The 12,625-nt window shown below is 43.0% G+C and overlaps 3 protein-coding genes across 3 annotated transcripts; all 3 read left to right on the forward strand.

Annotated features, from left to right (window-relative positions):
• Window positions 1–1,244: 1,244 nt before the first annotated feature.
• On the forward strand, window positions 1,245–3,357 carry LOC109157159. The gene is made up of 3 exons (XM_019305075.1): window positions 1,245–1,274; window positions 1,638–1,722; window positions 2,618–3,357. Exons 1-3 carry the CDS (start codon window positions 1,245–1,247, stop codon window positions 3,355–3,357), a joined length of 855 nt encoding a protein of 284 aa, XP_019160620.1.
• Window positions 3,358–6,727: 3,370 nt separating this feature from the next.
• LOC109157166 lies at window positions 6,728–8,901 on the forward strand. The gene is made up of 5 exons (XM_019305087.1): window positions 6,728–6,872; window positions 6,960–7,258; window positions 7,363–8,337; window positions 8,464–8,498; window positions 8,613–8,901. Exons 1-5 carry the CDS (start codon window positions 6,728–6,730, stop codon window positions 8,899–8,901), a joined length of 1,743 nt encoding a protein of 580 aa, XP_019160632.1.
• A 2,628-nt stretch (window positions 8,902–11,529) lies between these two features.
• Window positions 11,530–12,327, forward strand: LOC109157174. The gene has a single exon (XM_019305101.1). It carries the CDS (start codon window positions 11,530–11,532, stop codon window positions 12,325–12,327), a length of 798 nt encoding a protein of 265 aa, XP_019160646.1.
• The last annotated feature ends 298 nt before the right edge of the window (window positions 12,328–12,625 follow it).

Genomic DNA, 12,625 nt, shown 5'->3' on the forward strand with positions numbered 1-12,625 from the left:
CCTCGGGGGCTCGTAGGCAGCCAGCCTCGCCCACGGAGGGACTTAGCGAGTTTTGAAGTTCCTCGGGGGCTCGTAGGCACCCAGCTTCGCCCACTGAGGAACTTAGCGAGTTTGGAAGTTCCTTGGGGTCTCGTAGGCAGCTAGCCTCGCCCACTAAGGGACTTAGCGAGTTTGGAAGTTCCTCGTGGGCTCGTAGGCAGCCAGCCTCGCCCACTGAGGGACTTAGCGAGTTTGGAAGTTCCTCGGGGGCTCGTAGGCAGCCAGCCTCGCCCACTAAGGGACTTGGCGAGTTGGAGGTTCCTCGGGGGCTCGTAGGCAGCCCAGCCTCGCCCACTGAGGGACTTTGCGAGTTTGGAAGTTCCTCGGGGGCTCGTAGACAGCCAACCTCGCCCACTGAGGGACTTAGCGAGTTTAGAAGTTCCTCGCGGGCTCGTAGGCAGCCAGCCTCGCCCACGGAGTGACTTAGCGAGTTTTGAAGTTCCTCGGGGGCTCGTAGGCAACCCGCCTCGCCCCTCGAAGGATGTGACAACTCTAAAAGCCCGTCCGTGCCATGCGGGCGAACAACTGTACTCAGAAAATAAACTGGCCAGAAGAAAAGGAAAGCAGTTAATGAACAAAAGGCCCGTCGGGCAGGTTTCGCATTCAAAAGTCCCGAAGGGCAGATTACATTCAAAAAAGAAGCGAAAAGAAAGAGAAAACGGACGACTAGTCTACTCTAAAGTTCACCCCCGCCCAGTTGGAACGCTCTCGTGGCAGGCTCGAACCTCGGTTTGGGGATGTGACGGAGACGTGTAGGCGCTCTCTCAACCGTAATAAGGAGCACGGCACAGTCCAGTTCAAGCTTAAATTTGCTCCGTAGATATACCAGAATGTCGGCTCCTTGGATGTTCACCGTCCCTTCGATAGGTAGTTACAGGGGAAAAGAACTTTCTTTCTTTTGAAACTGTGCTGGCTCCACTGGTGAAGCGCCCATCAGATTCTACGCCAGCTTGAGGGATCTTTTCCCTCTGCTTAACTCCCCTGTACGCACTCAAAAGATCGGTCTGGCGGCCGTTGATCCTTTTGGTGGGTTTCCTTCTCGACGCGGCAGTGACTGTACTTAGCCTGGGGAGACTTGGCATGCTTGTGCAAGCTTGGAAAGCTATTGGAATAGAAGCATCCACCCTAAGGCGATGAAAATAGGTGAGGAAGGTGACCGACGAGCAGCCAGCATTGGGCGTCAGCCAATCGGCCATTATCCCGTAATGTTGAAGAAGAGAAGGTGGAAGGGCAGGGTAAGGATGAGAAGCATGAGGAGGAGAATGTGAAGAGGAAGAAGGGTATTTATAAGGTTGAACGGGCAAGGAGATCGCGAAGCGTGTCTCAAATCGGACGGACCGGGGGCGCTGATGTTACATTTGAGGTGATGGTTATGAAGAGACACGTTTTTAAGACGTAATCGGCGGAATTAGCGTAAGAGTCATGATTACGCCTACCCCGACTGTATCGCTCCGCTGAACCAGTTAGAAGCAGCGTGACCAGTCGAGAACAACGCAATAAGCCAGGAACCCGCTCGGGTTGCAGACGAATCAGGGCGAATCAAGAAGCCAGGCGGCCAGGGTGCTTGGGGAACTTATGTTCTTTCTTTATTTTTTCAGGTTAACGATCAACTAAAACCTAAAAAAGGTGATGGACTGGTGAAAGATACTCCAAATCAGCCACCTGGGTTAGAGGTCAGACAACGTAGAGATGGCTCATTACTTAACAAAGGGAGGATCCCTAAGGACCCCTCAGCCACGATGCGAGGCGCCTCACAATGGCCGTCGAGCACTCTTAAAGCGGCAAGCCCGCTAGCCGACGCGTCCCTGGGCGGGCTCTTGGATGCGCTACGGTTGGGTGACCAGTCACGGCGGCCGACGTGTCCCCGACCGGACGAGGTAAATTTTATTATTTAATCCTATTATCTCTTCTTCTTTTTTTTGTCTACAATGAGAATAATACATATATTACGTGCAAACAAAATGTATATAGAAATTAATTAAGGTTATGAATATACTAAATATATAGATACGTGCTAACATCACCATCACCATAATAATAATAATAATAATAATAATAATAATAATAATAATAATAATAGTAATAATAATAATAGTAATAGTAATAATAATAATAATAATAGTAATAATAATAATAATAATAATAATAATAATAATAATAATAATAATAATAATAATGAACAAAATGACTTGAAATGCTCTCTCTCGAAGAACGTCCGGTCACCGGCTTTCAACCACCGACTGTTCAAGAAGTCCTTGAACGCAATCCGAAAAAGACCAAACGTGATGACGTGAGCTGCTGCAGAAGAACATGTACTCGTCCGCAGTTCCTCTAGGGTGGCATTATCAGATCCATCGTTCATCACAGTCCTAGACCCCCGGAGCTAGGATCCTCTCACTGCACTACTGCTCCGATCTTGAACGTCCCTCCAGAAGAGGGGGGATATTTCTTTGATTGTGATACACCGAAGGACACGATGGAGGAAGATAACCAGGGCGAGGCCAACTTTGGCTCTCAGGGGGATCCTCGCATGCTCTTTTGAGCATGCTTCTTTTTCTCTACTTTGTTTTTATGATAGTACTCTCATGGAATTGCCAAGGTGTGGCGTCACAAAAGTTTCACCGCACCCTTAAACAATTAATCCGAGATCACAAGCCTGACATCCTTTGTCTCTTTGAACCAAGGGAGTCAGGCGAACATGCTGATAAAATTTGTTTTTCCATCGGTTTCGATGAATGGGCTAGGATTGAAGCATTTGGCTTCTCCGGGGGCATTTGGGTATTCTGGAAAGACACCACTATGGTAGACATCCACTTCACCCATCCCCAGTTCATGTTGCTCAGGGTCTCACATCTGAATGAGCAGCATTGGTTCCTATCACTTGTCTATGGTAGCCCAGACTATTCACTCAGAAGGGAACTCTTTGCCACTCTTTCCCAGGACTCTATAAATTTTCACGGGTATTGGCTTTGCATGGGGGACTACAATGCAGTCCTAAAAAAAGATAAAGTATCAAAAAATAACTCTTTTTCCCCTACTCGTTGTGCAGACTTCGGCAATTTGATTTTCAGAGAAGACCTCACTGATTTGGATTTCATAGGAGCAAAACTCACTTGGTGTAGGGGACTTGAGTCCTCCTCCTTCAAAGGTGCTCGGCTAGACCGCGCACTCTGCAACATTGGATGGAAATCTAGATTCCCAGATACCGAGATCATTCACCTGCCAATGATTAGTTCTGACCATACTCCTCTTCTGCTGAGAACTACAGCCAGAACTAATGGGAACAATGTTAAGAAATTCAGGTTCAATGCTATGTGAACTACCCATCCGGACTACTTGAACATGGTGAAAGATGGCTGGGACCCTGCGTCTAGGATTGAGGCTAACAAGAGACAACTAGCACAAAAGTTTGAGTCCTGGAATCGTGACACTTTTGGCAACCTTTTCCAGCGAAAAAAACGGGTTATTGCAAGGCTGAATGGTGTTCAACATGGTCTAGCAGCTAACGATAGGTCTGATCTCATCAGATTGGGGAGAAAACTCTGTGATGAGTACGAATTGATTTTGCATCAGGAGGAAATGCTTTGATTTCAAAGGTCTGGAGAGGATTGGATTTCTTCAGGTGATCGTAATACGAAGTTTTACCATGCTGCTATAGCCGTGAATAAATCGAGATCATCAATCAACACTCTTAAAGATGACCAAGGGAATCCCTTCCCCAACAAAGAAGCGGCACTTGATCATGTTAGTCAGTTTTTTAAGATTCTATTCACAGCGGATCCCTCCTGTCCAGAGAATGTTGATTTCATAGGAAACTTTCCCAGACTTAATGAGTCTGACTGCAATGCCTAAACTGACCAGTTAGTTATGAGGAAGTGAAGAAGGCTAAAGCACCCGGACCGGATGGTTACCATGCGGGATTTTATAAACATGCTTGGCATGTGCTTGGCCAAAATCTGGTGGATTATGTCATGGAGTTCTTCGGCAATAGTGTGTTGCCAGAAGGAAGTAGTGATACGATAATCTCTCTGATCCCTAAAGTATCATCTCATGAATCAGTTAAGCAGCTTAGACTGATTGGCCTCTACAACACATCCTACAAATTAATTACGAAAGTCATGGCTTCTAGATTGAGGCAAGTAATGCCCAAATTGATTAGCCCCTCTCAATCCAGTTTCATTCCCGGACGGCAGACTGTAACACCCCTAAAATTTAAAACTTTCAAAGCTTATGAAATTAAGGTAATACTATCATTAAATCCCAAAACAGAACATACTTAAACAGAAGTGTTTGGGGTGCTATGCCACATCTGAGCTGGAGAACTTAGATGCACAGGCTAAACTATCTAATTATCCTCAAAAAAAATGACATTACATCATCATGGCACGCAGGCCGAAAAGGAAACTAACTATCTAAGCCTTGGGTCCTCTAGCGCGCTCCGGAGCTACTCATCTGTGCCTGAAAGCCAAATATATCTGTTCAGCGAATAATGCTGGTAACCCACTCCAACGCGTTAAAATACAATATAGGTATTTTTTTTTTTGAAAAATACAATATAGGTATATATATATATATATATATATATATATATATATATATATATATATATATATATATATATATATATATATATATATATATATAGGAAAACCATTTTGAAGCCGGAAGATATATACTTAGGAGACGCTAGCTTTAAAACCGAGAATAGACTCAACAGGTAAGGACAAGCACATATAACAGTTATAATCAAGCATATCAAGATACTAGCACACTCCCTAAGGTCACAAGAATATTTCAAATCCTTCGCATCATCATTCAATCATTATCTCAACACATAAGCACACTTAAGTGGCGCCACAGGACCAATCGCATACCCATACATGAGGGTCAGCGCATATAGCTCTAACACGGCCCCGCAGCACCCTGCATCGTACCGCAGCACGAAGCGGTTGATCGCAACCAACCAATGAACCGCAGCTCATCATAACGTTTGATCGCAACCAAACGGTGGACCGCAGCCCAAAAAGTGTATTTCTGATCGCAACCAGATTATGAACCGCAACTCATGTGTAACGTTTGATCGCAACCAAACGGTGGATCGCAACCCTATATAATATTTATATACCTGACCGATCGCAACGGGCCTGGTTAACAGCCGATGGTTCTCAACCCATCCAACTGCCCGTATAGCTAATTTGATCGCAACCAAATTTGGGTATCACGCACACATAACACATAGCAAGCACATGCAACCCACATTAGCACATTGGGAAGGGGGAAAACGTATAAATAAAACTTATGTGTGGTCAATTACATACTAGGAATAAGCCTAAGGGGTAATACATCTTTCACCTAGGTCAACGGGATACCAATACCACTAGCATGCAATACACAAGACTCTTTTATCTTACGAATAGTACCCGAACATCAAACTAGACTCAGGCACGACGAACGGGGTCCGTTGGGACACCACATGGGATGGGGAAACATCAAACGGGGAAAACCACCATCCCACACTGGGAATACCAGCGGGTGGCCGGCGGGTGGTGGACCATCCGCCGGCTGCCCGCCGGTGGCGTGCTTCTGGGCAGCGGGTGCCCGGCGGGCAGTCACCTGCCCGCTGCCGGCGACACCAATAGGGACAGCGGGTAAGTGGCAGGTTCCCCTACCCCTACCTATCCCCCACTGACTCTTTTGTAATATCTTGGTCACAGGATCTTTCGTGGAACCCGAAACCATGTCTAGACACTTTTAAACGCAAACGACAACGCCAAGTAGTCAAGTAATGGATCAAAACCAAGAATCACATTAACTGAGTTGGTTTCTGATTCTGAAATATGTAGGGGTGTTCAATCACCGAATCGAATTAACCAAAAAAAAATTTCCTTTAACCGTTAAACGAACCAAAGTTTGCTCTACCGAATTCACCGAACCGAAATTTTTTTCGGTTAACCTATTAACCGAACTTTTTAATGCTAAAATTTAAAATTCTAAAAATAACACCTAAAATAATAAATCCAATTAAAATAAAATACATACCATAATAAATTAATAACAAAATATACAAAAAGATCAATTATAAACTCCAAACATCCATAACTTCAAATTAGTATTTATATTTATATTATTATTTATATATATATTAAAAACTTCGGTTAGCCGACCTTTCAAACCGAATTAACCGTTAACCGAAGTTTTAAAATTCATTTAACCACTAACCGAACCGAAAAAGTTCGGTTCGAAAAAGGTTAACCGAACTTTGTCGGTTCGGTCGGTTAACTGAAAATTATCCGAAGTTTGCACACCCCTAGAAATATGGTCTTTGGGTATCCATTGTTTGGAAGCTAATCATAGGGAGTTAGAACTTTGGGTTGTAGGTTGTGAAGAAGAAAGTGACAGGAATTCTGGAGATGATGATGAAGAAGAAAGTGATAGTGATGATGAATTTTTGGAAGACTTTATTGATTCTGATTATGATATGAATGAAGGGATAAGGGACGATATGGAGTTTGAAAAATATGTTGATGAAACAGATGAGTATGGAGGTGTGGGATCAGTAGTAGTTTGTGAAAAGAATGGTTTGCATGTTACTAATGGAGGTGATGATGGAGTTAATTTATCAGATGAGAACCCTGTGAGTGATGATGAGAAAGAAGAGAGCAAATGAACCTTTTTTAGACCAACTGAAATGACAAACCCTATATTTTGCAAAGGGTTAACATTTGCTACCAAAGAACAGTTTAAGCAAGCTATAAAAAATTATGCTATCAACAACGGAAAAGATTTGAAATTTTCAAAGAATGACAAGCTTAGAGTTACAGTAAGTTGTAAAGGTGAAGGCTGCCCTTGGAAAATCAACTGTAGGAAACTTCAAAATAGTTTTAATTGGAGAGTTTTATGTTACAATGATAAACATGAAGGTTGTGGATGGGAATATGAAAACAAGTTGATCACTTCTTCTAAGGTTGCAAAGAGATGGAAAAGAGAAATAAAAAGTAATAGCACTTGGACAATTGAAGAGTTTCAAAAGAGAGTTAAAACTGATGACAAATACATCCTAACAACTAGGCAATGCTATAAGGCCATGTTACTTGCAAGGGGTGATTTAAAAGAAGAACAAGAAGATCAAATTAAAAAATTGTGGAGTTATCGTCTAGAAATTGAGAAAACAAATCCTAAGTCTGCTTATGACGTAAAACTTAGTGATTTGAAAGAAATTGTAGGACAAAAGAGATTGTTGAGAATTTACATGTGTTGGGAGGGTTGTAAGCAAGGTTACAAATACTGCAGACCTATTATAGGGTAGATGGTTGTTTTCTAAAGGCAAAAATTGGAGGTCAATTACTCACAGCGGTTGGGATTGATGCAAATGATGGAATATTTCCTTTGGCTTATGCAATTGTTGAAGGGGAAACAAAACAATCCTGGATTTGGTTTTTAAAACATGTTAAAAAGGACTTGGAGATTTCATATGAGCATAATGTGGCCTTTATTTCTGACAAGCAGAAAGGATTAATACCTGCATTTGAGACTATGTTCCCTTTAGCAAATCACAGATTTTGTGTGCAACACTTGCACAGCAACATGAAGGTTGCTGGGTTCCAAGGTAGAGCAATAAAAGATTGTTTATGGGCAGCAGCTAGGGCAACAACTATAAACAGTTTCACCCAAGCAATGAGGAATATTAAAGAGTTGGATGTAGATGTTTTTGCCTGGTTATCTGATAAACATCCTAGTGAATGGTCGAAGTCTCATTTTTCCACAACTCCACAGTGTGATATCTTGGTGAACAACATTTCTGAATGCTTTAATTCTATGATATTAGAGGCAAGGAAACAGCCACAAATTGCATGCCTTGAGGGTTTAAGGAAGCAAATAATGGTAAGACTATTTGACTGTAGAAAAAAAGCTAGTGCTTGGAAGTCTAAAATATGTCCTAGAATTGTTGCAAAGATTGAAGCTAATGAAAAGGCCGATGCTGGTTATTTGTGTGATCAATGTGATTATGAGTTATTTGAAGTTAGAGGGAAGTGGGAGGATCAACAAGAAGTTGATTTGTGTAAAAAATCATGCAGTTATGGGAAATGGCAGCTGAAAGGAATCCCTTGCAAGCATGTTATTCGTGCAATTTGGATGAAAAATGGCAAGGAAACAGTAGTAGATTATGTTAGCTTATTCTACTCCACAGATAGCTATTTGAAAACTTATGCAGGATCCATTAAGCCCATGTCTGGGCCTGAAGAATGGCCATTGACAAATAACCACCACTTCCACCATTGTATAAGACATCAAAGTGTGGTAGGCCAAGAAAGCTAAGGAAAAAAAGTGCAGTAGAAACTATCAAGCAGTCAAATGAGTCAAAAGATCCCACTAAAGTCAGTAGGAGTCAAATCAAGTTGCATTGTGGTAAATGTAAAAAAACAGGCCATAATTCTAGAAGATGTCCAGAAGATCCTACTGTGAGAGAAAAGTTGGTAAGTTTAAAATTTCAATTGACAAATTTAATTACTTTAGTTCACAACTAACTTTTATTTTATTTTGCTTATTATTGTTTATAGCTAAATCCAAAATAGGGTAAGAACCAAAACGATACCACAACCTCATAATCATCATGCATCAACTACAGAAGTTAATCAAGGACATGAGAATGAAGGAGCTGATAATGAACAACTTATGGATGGAGGATTTGGTGCAGGAATTGCTGAAGTTATTGCAGTCCATACTCAGCCTGAGAATGAAGATGATGCCAATGTTCAAACTCCTCTTGTGGTTGCTTGTGAAGAAGTCAATGTTCCAAGGAATAAAGAAAAGGTGTCCAAGCTACCTATCATCAAAAGGACAAAATTAGACAATATTAATTGATTAAGCATTAGTATGAAATATTTTTATATAGGATGTCCCTTTTATTTTGTATAACACTGTTAATTGATGTACTAGGGCTCTTATGGCATATTACATGTTTGATGCATATTGTATGACAAATTGACACTTGAATGTGTTTGTTTTGGATTAAGGTTATATGGAGATGTTTGTGCATTGGATGTAAATTTTAATTTTATTAAGGTGTTTGTGCATTGGATGCAAGTTTTAATTTTATTAAGGTGTTTGCAAAGGCTGTTGAGTGCTTGTTGATGAGGCAGTGGTTCTTCACTAATTAATTTGGTTCTTCACGACTAGGAATGCCTCATGGATAAGGAAGCAGAAGAAGGAGAGAAATTAAGGAATGCCTCATCGACAGGGAAGCAGAGAAGGAGAGAAATTAAGAAATTTAATTACTAATTAATTTGATAAAAAAAAAAGGGAAATGAAATTACCATATTAACCTTGTTATTAACAGCCAATAAACAGATATAAACTAACCCATATTCCTCAATCTCAAAATACTGGTTGGTGGAATTCATGCAAACGCTCTCAATTCTCTCCTAATTTTGGAAAGTTTTGGCGCGATCCGTCCTTCACGCGGTTTCCTTCTGCATGCAAAGTCCGGCGGTACCTTCGCCGGCGCCCGGCGCTCCGCTGGATAGTGAGGCTAGAAGGACCTTTAAGAAGTTTAAGGCCATGAAGCGTTCGTTCGCTGATGCAATCTCATCTTCTCCCCGTTTCGGAGATGAGCCCATGGTTGAGTCTGATGATGGCGAGTGGTTCAAAGACGAGATCGAGATCGATCCCGATGTCGAGGATGGAGAAATCGACAACCCCCTGGGTCTACCGGTGGTGAAGTTCTCCAGGGAAATCCGAAAAGAACTTATAGAACCATGGAAGAATGCCCTTACACTGAAGTTCTTGGGCAAACGAATAACCTACAATATACTTCTGAACAGGCTGACCAAGTTGTGGAATCCGAGAGGAAAGTTTGAGTTGATCGATCTTGGCTTCAACTGGTTCATCGCTCGTTTCGAAGTGGCTAAGGAGTGCATGAGGGCTCTTACGGAAGGCCCGTGGAAGGTTTTCGATCATTACGTAGTTCCCCAATGTTGGTCGCCGAAATTTAATCCGGCGAAAGCCACCGTAGAAAAGATGACGGTCTAGGTTCGGTTCCCGGGGCTTCCGGTCGAGTACTTTCGCGATCACACTATCAAGGCGATATTAAACCAGATCGGCTAACCAGTGAGACTGGATCGAACGACGGTGGGGGTAGGAAAAGGCCGTTTCGCAAGGGCCGCCGTCGAGCTCGATCTTCGTAAACCCCTGGTGTCGATGATTATCGTCGAAGATATGACCCAGCAGGTCAAATTCGAAGGATTACACACTATATGTTTTGACTGTGGAGAGGCTGGCCACCGTTCAGCCGACTGCCCCAAAAAGACACCTCCGGCTACTGAGCAACCGGTCGACAACAACGCTGATTCACCTCAGGAACAGGGTGAGACAATGGCAGATGCTATAGTGGTGGAAAAACAATGTAACCTACCCCGTTATGGGGAATGGATGATCGTGAAAAATAAAAAACACGTACTGGAAAATCAGGAAAAAAAAAAAAAAAAGGGGACCAGCAAACAGACACAGAAGGGGAAGAAGCCGGCGCAATCTTCCAATCAATTTTCAGTGCTCCGGGAGACTAGGGAACAATTTTCGCCGGAGGAAGTGATGCATCCATCGAAAGGAGAGCGCTATAGATAGAAAGGAAAACAGAAGGAGTCTCTAGGTGAGTCCCCACCCACAGTTGACCTTGCTAACGTTAATCTTAATTTTGTTCTACAGGGACAAAAGAAAGATCAAGCTGGGAAAGCAACAGTGGAAGGTCCTCGCAATTCGGCCAAACAGAAGGGAAATGGCACTAAGAGGAACAACAGTTTGACTAGGATTAATCGACAGGTTACTGCCACTAATCCGTCAACTTCGAAGGAGGCCAATACTGGCCTTGTCACGTTTGTTTTTAGGCAAACAGATGCGGTCAACGGGCAACCGATGGACCTGAATTGCGCACCGGAGGAGAGCGGTAATCCTGTCGCCCCCACCCCCGTCGTTTCTCAATGATTTTAGTGTATTGGAATTGCAGTGGTGTTAAGAGTGGTTGCACAAGGCGGCATGCAAGGGAGATTCTCAAATCAACCGAAGTGTGTGGTGTTTGTTTCTTAGAAACTAAGACTAAAGCTGCTGATGGCTTATTAAAGATGGTTGAGAAGTTGGGTTTCAGTTCATCTTTTATGGTGGACCCTATTGGGTTCGCGGGGGAGTCTCCTCCTTGTTTGGAACAAAGACCGGATTTCTCTTTCGGTGGTGGGACATAACTCCCAAACAATCCATACTCTTCTCACGCAGGGAAATGGTAAGTGTGTCAGGTACTCTTTTGCTTACGTTAGACCTAACCTCAAGGCAAAGGAAATTTTTTGGCAGGATTGCAGGACCTATTCTAGCTCTTTTCAAGACCCCTGGATCATGTTAGGGGATTTTAATAACATCATGGGCCATTCGGATCAGTGAGGAAATGGGGACATTATCCCCGGAGCGGTGGACAGATTTTTGGAAGCGATTAATGATTATAGACTCATGGATCTCGACTCCTCTGGACCTAGGTTTTCTTGGCATAGGAAACTCGGAGACAGGATCACCCTTCGGAGAAAGTTAGACAGGGTCTTATGGAATATGGAAGCTCAACTCTTGTTCCCTGAAGGGAAGGCTCATATCCTGCCTTGCACCCACTCCGATCACCATCCCATTCAGTTCTCTAGTGCCGACATTTCCCCACCTCTTAGAAAGGATAGGCCTTTCAGATTCGAGGAAGTGTGGCTGTTAAGGGAGGACTATCGGGACATTTGGCATCAGGCCTGGAATGCTCACCCGTGTGACATTTTAGGCGCTATTAATCAAATGGCTACTTTATCCAAAGATTGGAATCACAAAACCTTTGGGAATATTTTCTACCGGAAAAAGACCATTCAAGCCAGAATTGTGGGGATCCAAGCGTCTCCAAGATTTGGCTCGGACAGGGGGTTAGTCAAGCTCGAGGTTGATCTGGTCAAGGAGCTCAATACCATTCTCAAAGAAGAAGTCTTTTGGTTTCAAAAATCTAGAAAAGAGTGGATCCGAGATGGCGACAAGAACACTAGTTTCTATCATCGGGCCACCCTTATTAGACGTATGCTTAAGATTAATGGTGAGTGGACTTCTAATACCCAAATTATTAAAGACCACATCGCTAATTATTTCGAAACGCTTTTTGGCAGGAATCAAACGGTTAACTCTCTGGATTCGCCGTTAGAGTCTGGCCGTTCCATCAGCAATAGACAGGCTTTGAGCCTTATTAGACAGGCCCCCTTGAAGTCCGGAAAGCTGTTTTTGTTATAAAGTAGTTCGGTAGCCCAGGACCTGATGGGATTCAGGCGGCTTTCTACCAGCACTTTTGGGACATCATTGGGACCTCGGTAACTGATTTCGTTAACCATAGTCTTGTTTCAGGAACGGTACCTATTGGGATGCTGGAGGCATATATAACCCTCATTCCCAAGAAGGATAGGTCTGAAAACGCGGGGGGACTTTAGACCCATTACTCTCCTCAATGTGGCCTTCAAAATCATCTCTAAGGTCCTTGTTAACCAGTTGAGACCGATCATGCGGGAAATTATTGGACCTTTCCAAAATAGTT

Source organism: Ipomoea nil, unplaced genomic scaffold, assembly GCF_001879475.1.
Source record: "Ipomoea nil cultivar Tokyo-kokei standard unplaced genomic scaffold, Asagao_1.1 scaffold0298, whole genome shotgun sequence".
NCBI classification, from domain to species: domain Eukaryota; kingdom Viridiplantae; phylum Streptophyta; class Magnoliopsida; order Solanales; family Convolvulaceae; genus Ipomoea; species Ipomoea nil.

Bases quoted from the DNA above. Each gene is read 5' to 3' on its own strand.
- LOC109157174 (XM_019305101.1), top strand. From the start codon at position 11,530: ATGGATCTCGACTCCTCTGGACCTAGGTTTTCTTGGCATAGGAAACTC.
- LOC109157166 (XM_019305087.1), top strand. From the start codon at position 6,728: ATGACAAACCCTATATTTTGCAAAGGGTTAACATTTGCTACCAAAGAA. The intron at 6,873-6,959 runs GTGAAGGCTGCC...ATAAACATGAAG, and splicing joins AGTTACAGTAAGTTGTAAAG to GTTGTGGATGGGAATATGAA. The intron at 8,338-8,463 runs GTAGGCCAAGAA...GTAAAAAAACAG, and splicing joins GTATAAGACATCAAAGTGTG to GCCATAATTCTAGAAGATGT.
- LOC109157159 (XM_019305075.1), top strand. From the start codon at position 1,245: ATGTTGAAGAAGAGAAGGTGGAAGGGCAGG. The intron at 1,275-1,637 runs GTAAGGATGAGA...TTATTTTTTCAG, and splicing joins AGAGAAGGTGGAAGGGCAGG to GTTAACGATCAACTAAAACC. The intron at 1,723-2,617 runs GTAGAGATGGCT...TTTTTATGATAG, and splicing joins TGGGTTAGAGGTCAGACAAC to TACTCTCATGGAATTGCCAA.